General features: G+C 43.1%; 1 protein-coding gene across 1 annotated transcript; it reads left to right on the plus strand.

Moving 5' to 3' along the window:
• Positions 1-1,244: 1,244 nt before the first annotated feature.
• Positions 1,245-2,902, plus strand: CKAP4 (cytoskeleton-associated protein 4). Its single transcript, XM_010073518.1, has 2 exons — positions 1,245-1,325; positions 1,571-2,902. Exons 1-2 carry the CDS (start codon positions 1,245-1,247, stop codon positions 2,900-2,902), a joined length of 1,413 nt encoding a protein of 470 aa, XP_010071820.1.
• The last annotated feature ends 4,190 nt before the right edge of the window (positions 2,903-7,092 follow it).

Below are 7,092 nucleotides of genomic sequence, written 5' to 3' on the forward strand. Positions count from 1 at the left end.
GATTTCACCACAGTCTTGAGACTGATATTCTGCTTGGCCTCTGTCATGGTTTAACTCCGTGCAGGAACTGACACCACACAGCTGCTCGCTCACTCCATCCCAGTGTGATGGGGGAGAGGATCAGAAGAGTAAAAGTGTGAAAACCCATGGACTGAGATAAAGACGGTGTAATAAGTAGAGAAACAGCTGTTTGCACAAGCAAAGCAAGATGAGGAATTAATTCATTTCTACTCATCGTCAGGCAGGTGTTCAGCCATCTCCAGGGAAGCAGGGCTCCATCACTCCTAACTGTTACTTGGGAAGATAAGCACCATAACTCCAAACACCCCCCCCTTCTTCTTTCCCCCAGCTTTATATGCTGAACATTAATGGGGTAAGCTGTCCCAGCTGTGTCCCCTCACAACTTCTCGTGCACCCCTAATCTCCTCACTGATGGGGTTGTGTGAGAAGCAGAAAAGGCCTTGACATTCAGCAATAATGAAAATATCCCTGTATTATCAACACTGTTTTCAGCACAAATCCAAAACATAGCCCTGTACTAGCTACTGTAAAGAAAATTAACTCTATCCTGGCAAAACCAGCACAGCCTCAGATTTAAGTAACACATGCTTCCCCGTTGGTGTGCCTGGATCTTACCTTTAAATGTGAAAGTAAATGAATGTGGTCGCCACTCACCCTTTGACCTTTTTCCTCTTAGTGCTACTAAAACCAGCTGTAGCTTTTGTAATTGGGAAGCTTAATAGCAGGCCTGATTGAGTGGTAACAACTTTCTGTATTAACCTGAGATAGATGCAAGTCTGTCTGCTTGGCAGCTGCTATGGCTTCGTTCTCCGCCTGTGTCCATACCTTGTGGCCTTGTTCACTAAGAGCATATGGGTGTATGCATGTATGTGAATAATGAGGTGCTAAGTATTTAGAGCATTAAAGCCTTTCTATATTTTTTTAATCTTAAAAAATAGTTAACAAGAAAAATCTGTGTCTCAAATGGTGTCTAGGAGCAGCAACATGTCATGATTACTACTTCTATTCCCCAGCCATTCCCAGCTCCCTACTCTTTCTTGTCTACTTTGACACTTCTTTCGTGTTCAGGAATTGGCCTTGTCTATGATTGCCTGCTAAAGTCTAATCTCAGCTCTTCTGTATTCAAAAGCTGATGGCAGATGTTCTTTAGGTTTGTTTTTTCCCCTCCCTTTCCTCCCTTATGGACTCGTGGTCCATAGAACCAGGAATCATATAGGGGAGGGATGCTCAAGGGCCTGGATGCAAACTCTGGAGACTTGTGTTTGACTTTCACTGCCGTGGATTTCCTGGATCATCTGCGGCAGGTCAGTGAGGCCAAGGATCCTCAGCAGAAGATGTATGTATCTGTAAACCTGTAAGGCTCTAGATGCTGGGCTTTTTGTGCCTCCTGTGTCTGTATGCTGTAGGGTCACCTCAGGTAGGAAGCAGGAAGGATTGCAAGGTTATAATTTCGTATGGTAACAAGGACTGTAAGGATCTTAGACACGAAAGGTACGTATGTAGTTAAGGATGAAATTGTAAGTATTAACGATGTGGATTTCTGTTCTAGGTGCGTTCCCTTCAAGCCACATTTGGAGAATTTGAATCCATGATGAAAATTGCTCAGCAGAAGCAGGAGTTTACTGAGAAGGCTGTTAAACAAGGGGAGAGTGAAATAAACCGCATCAGTGAAGTGCTTCAGAAGCTGCAAAATGAAATTTTGAAAGACTTATCTGATGGTATCCACATGGTGAAGGATGCAAGGGAACGAGACTTCACATCTCTGGAAAACACAGTGGAAGAGAGGCTAACAGAGCTAACCAAGTCGATAAATGATAACATTGCTGTATTCACTGAAGTCCAGCAAAGGAGCCAAGATGAAATCAATAATATGAAAGCAAAGATTGATTCACTAGAAGAGGCAGATGTGTATAAGCATGAAATTAGGGTGCTAAAAGATGCTTTCGGTGAGATGCAAGCATCCATGAAAACCAAAGAAAAGGACATAGAGACCTTGAAGAGTACAATAGATTCCATGGAGTCTGATGTGTATACTGAAGTGAAAGAGCTAGTCAACCTCAAACAAGAACATGAGAAATTCAAAGAGGCTGCGGACTCTGAACACCTCTCATTAAAAGCTTTACAAGAGAAAGTTCTGAGAGCTGAGGATTCTATTATGCGGCTCCCTAGTGACATTAAAAGACTTGATGAAGATTTACTGCAAGTTAAAGCTGACCTCAACAAATGGGAAGAAAATGAACTCTTCAGAAAAGCATTAGAAACTTTTGGGAAGAACAGTGAAGGACTGGAGTCTCGATTGAGGCACATAGAAGACAGCTTGGAGTCTCTAAATTCTGTTGCTGCTCAAAACAGTGAAAAGTTGCAATCTTTCCTTTCTAAGGAGGCAGAATATGAGAATAAGCTCAGTACCCTAGAACAAAGCATTACTGCTCTTCAGGGGATCTCAGATTTGGATGTAACCTCAGTCACCGATGTTCTGAAGAATCTTGGTGAATCACAGACCTCGCTGTACAATGATGTGGAAAACTTGAGGAGAAGCATCAGTGACCTGCCGTCGTCTGGTGCTCTTCAGGATGTCCAGAAGCAAATTAGTACTTTGTTGGATCAAGGAAATCTTCAAACAGGTCAAGCACATTCTCAAGGCTATCTTGAAAAATTTTCTTCTGTGGAAGGCTCTGTAGATGAACTGAGATCTTCTGTCAGCCAGGTTGATTCCGATCTGAAAATGATAAGAACTGCAGTGGATAGTTTAGTCTCCTACTCTGTGAAAATTGAAAATAATGAGAACAACTTGGAGTCTGTGAAGAGCTCAATAGATGACCTGAGGAATGATCTGGAAAGGTTGTTTGTGAAAGTAGAAAAAATACATGAAAAAGTTTAGGCAGCGGTGCTCCTTGTGCAAGTAATGGATTAAGGAGAATAGCTTTTGTATGCCCAGTTTTTTACTCTTTTTAAAAGCAATTTGATACCTCCAAAGAGAATAAGAATACTTTAATAATAGAGACAGTTCTGCTTATTTCCTTTATTTCTCCTTTGTGTAGTGTTTTTGTTTTATTTACTTTTTAAAAAAATTTTGTTTTAAGAAAACATGAGTTTAGTTGGGGGTTGAGTTTCTAAGGGCTCGTCTTCTCTATAAAGTTGTACCGCTGTAACTATAGTGGTGTAACTAAGGCACTACAGCCTTATTAGTAGGGGCACAGATTCAGTGGTAGGAAGGTGTTTCACACTAGGACACTAGATATCCCACACAGAAGGGCTACAGCTCTTCTGGTACAAAAAGCATACTGCTGTGCACACTGAGAATTTTACTGGTGTGTTTTGGTTTAAGAAATGAACAAAACTACACCCCATCTTAAACTGTTTAGACCGGTAAACTTAAGTGTGGACCAGGTTTGAAACAACTCATCTGTTTCTGCAGTTTGGGACTCAGCCATGTGGTCAGTTTTCCAGGTGTCACTCGAACTGTAGTATATTTCTGCAAGTCCTTAATCTGTACCAAGGAGCTAAAAAGGGGTTAGCTGAACCCCGCAAAGAGAAGGTTTGAGGTGAGTGGCATTGCTTGGGGCTAAGACCTAAGAGATGTGTTCTGCCACGTGACTGGAAAGATGCCTTCTTTGTGATCACAGGCTTTTTTACTAGCATCTTCAGCTGCTGGGAAAGAAGGTCAGTGCTTAGAAGGGACATCTGAAGGATGGGATTAGATCCAAGATGGTATTTTTGGGCTGTCTACATGATGAGGCTGTGTCTGTCCTGGAAAGGCCTAATTTGTCTGTGATACAGGATTTTCTGTAAAAATGATCATCAGTTTGAATGAGGAAAGACAACTAAAATTGCACCTCTCGTGTTCCGTGTATAGCAAGCATGCTAATGACACTCCAAAACACACAAGGGGGAAATTCACTATGAAATCAGCAGAATTGCTTCTAATGCATAGACATTTCCAAGTTTTCACACAGCTGACAGTGACCTGAACTCTTTTTACATATCCAGGACTTGGTGCCTGATTCTTGTCACCATTGTTGTCACCGGGTGCCTGCCTGGGGCGTTGGTAGCAAAGGATCCTTCTCGGAACTGGTTGAGAGTGCGGAAAAAGTGTTGTAATTCTCTCGATGTTAATTTAAAAACCATTTCCTCATGGAACTTGCTTGGTTTTCTGTCTTTTTTGGAAAGGATTTCTAATATCCCTCCTTTTCAAGTTTATTTTCGAACTTTATCCAAAGATCTGGTAAAGGGGTCTGCACATGGATACCTTGGCAATAGGTCATGCGCATCATGCCCACCTCAGCCTGCGCTAGCCAGATCCATGGCTACATTAGAAGAATTCCTAGAAACAGCACCTCCCAGAAGTGGTGTGCATGTGGGAATAGTGCAGGTGAAAAGGAGTTCTCGGTAAATAAGATACTGAACCATATCTAGTGTTGTTCCCACTGTAAATAGGAAAGAATTGCTGGCAAAAAAAGAGGGACCCACGGCATTAAGGTAACTGTTGTCACTGTTGGAACTGCACTGTTCTTTGTTGACTTCTCAAGTTCCTGAACAATGTTGTTTAGGTTACTGTGAAATGAACTGTATGGCTTATTTGCGGTATTTTTAATATGTAATAAACATTTGGAATATTCTTTGCACCTTTTTTTGTTTTCTGCTTACTTAGCGTTGTGTGTCCCAGGATGCTTCCAGTGGGATAGAGGAAGGAGCTTGGGGAAAGAACCAGATGTGATGCAGCCCTATACTTGTTCTCAGCTTTCACAGGGGAACGTGGAGGCAGTCCTAGCTGTTGTGGTTGCAGAGGAACTCTTGAAAACAGGATGTGAGCCAGTTCAGTGCAGTGGTATGGACCAGAGTGCACAGAAGTCCGAGATGTGAGGTGTGAAATAAGTGATTTATGGGATGAATGAACACCATGTCAGACACTGCCACCAATGCCTTGGTAAGACTTTCTGAATGCCTGAAGCCTGTAGAACAGAAATAATGTACAGAAATGACCGATATAATGTTTCTGAAGTGGCTGCTCCTTTTGGATAGCTTTGAACACTGGATTACAAGCCCCATGTACTAATACCATTGTCAGGAAGGATGCCTGGCTTTCAAAACTTTGGGAAGGGGTGATTTCATTTTGACTGCCTGCAAAGATGACCCCAAGATTGCCATAAAAGCAGCTTTGGAATGGTGACAGCCAAATCTTGTTTCCCCTGTACTGCTTGTAGTGTTCATAAAGGAGTTCACATCATCATGTCCTGGCAGTTCCCGAGGCCAAATTGATAGAGATAGGAAATACCTGATATTAGACTACCTACACATTCAACAAAACAGGTGAGCGCACAAGCCCTTCCATCTAAAAGAGATTTGACATAACCTGTTGAGCAGGTTATCATAGAATAGGTTGAACTGGAAGGGATCATAGAGGTCATCTAGTCCAGCTGCCCTGCAGTAACCAGGGACACCTTCCAGTAGATCAGGTTGCCTAGAGCCTCATCCAACCTGACCTTGAATGTTTTCAAGGACAGGGCATCTACCACCTCTCTGGGCAACCTGTTCCAGTGTTTCACCACCCTAAGCATAAAATATTTCTTCCTTATATCTAGTCTAAACCTTTCCTCCTTTAGTTTAAAACCATTACCTCTTGTCCTATTGCTACAGGTCCTGTTAAAAAGTTTATCTTACTCATAAGCCCCCTATAGGTACTGAAAGGCCACAATCAGGTCTCCTCAGAGTCTTCTCCAAGCTGAACAGCCCCAACTCTCAGCCTCTCCTCACAGGGGAGGTGTTCCATGCCTTTGATCATTGTCGTGGCCCTCCTCTGGACCTGCACCAACAGCTTGACCTGAAGCTGGTGATGAGCACACAGTGCCTTTAGAGAGTAGTAGCAGCACGATGAGGGAATTTACAGCTGCTATAAAGCCAGCAGTGCAGCTGGGCCACGTTGGATCTCAAAGATTAAGTGGAAAATTACTAGTTACATGTCTAGTAACTTACATTCTATGGCAAACAATTGAAATTACCTATTTCGCTAAATAAGAATAATTCTATGTAAATAATATGGCTGGAGGCAGGCACAGTGGCAAGCATCCCTTGGTGGGCTGGAGGTTCTCATCAAACATATCACTTCCCAGTTCCCTCATAAATGTGCACAGAGCACATCCAGCCCTGGTGCTGCTCTTTACGATTGTGTTTACACTTTCCAATAAAAGTGGAGAATGCCTCAAGCAAGACATAGTCTGTTGCCTGGGTTCTTTTACATTAGTAGTAGTTCATCAGTAACATGCTGTTACAGTAACAAATTTCAAGGGAAACTGTCCACCTGATTGATGAGGTATTGATGGAGCCATTTCATTAGCATCTGTCTTCATTTTCAGTGAGGCGCTGTGGACTTGATCCCACTTGAAAGGGCTTGCCCAAATAGCTGCGCTGGCATACGTGATGGAGATAAATCTTGGGCTGCTGTAGGGACTTCTCCCAGTTGGGCTTTGACCACTGCCTCAAGTGAAATAACCTGTAACAGCAAGAAGCCTAAATGTGTGTGTTAGAGGTTTTACTAAAACATGTATTCGTGATATAGGTTTTTTACCATCCTATTTGACGTCACTCAGCTGGCAGTGTAAACAAAGCTGCAGAGAAGTTAAATGACATCAGGAAGAAAGCCTTTCGGAGATGTACAAACACCACAACAGCCTAAAAACGCCGGCGTGGGCGCTCTGTTGTATGCAGCACTGCTAAGGGCAGCCTCTGCCCAGGCTGGGGCACTTCCAAGAAGGATGTGGCTGAGCTGGAGAGACTAAATGACGATGATCAGAGGTAAAACGTTCTAGAAAAAGAACAGTTGGGGCTCTTTAGACTTGAAAAAAAGTGGAGGGAGGATCGACGGGAAAAAGGGAATGGAAGAAACAGTGAGCAATCTGAAGAAGTGAACTACCTCAAACACTGTTCTTTAAACAGAACGAACCCCTGTGCCTCCTGCGGAGAGGGCGACGTGCTACAGGCGGAAACGCCGCAGGTGAACGGCCGGGATGGAGCTGAGCAGTTTAAGGAAGAGGAGAGAATATAGCTGGCACCGAAACGGTCCCTCGCTTTTGC

The sequence above is a fragment of the Pterocles gutturalis genome, unplaced genomic scaffold (genome assembly GCF_000699245.1).
Source record: "Pterocles gutturalis isolate BGI_N339 unplaced genomic scaffold, ASM69924v1 scaffold21372, whole genome shotgun sequence".
NCBI classification, from domain to species: Eukaryota; Metazoa; Chordata; class Aves; order Pterocliformes; family Pteroclidae; genus Pterocles; species Pterocles gutturalis.

Bases quoted from the DNA above. Each gene is read 5' to 3' on its own strand.
- CKAP4 (XM_010073518.1), top strand. From the start codon at position 1,245: ATGCTCAAGGGCCTGGATGCAAACTCTGGAGACTTGTGTTTGACTTTC. The intron at 1,326-1,570 runs GTCAGTGAGGCC...TTTCTGTTCTAG, and splicing joins TCCTGGATCATCTGCGGCAG to GTGCGTTCCCTTCAAGCCAC.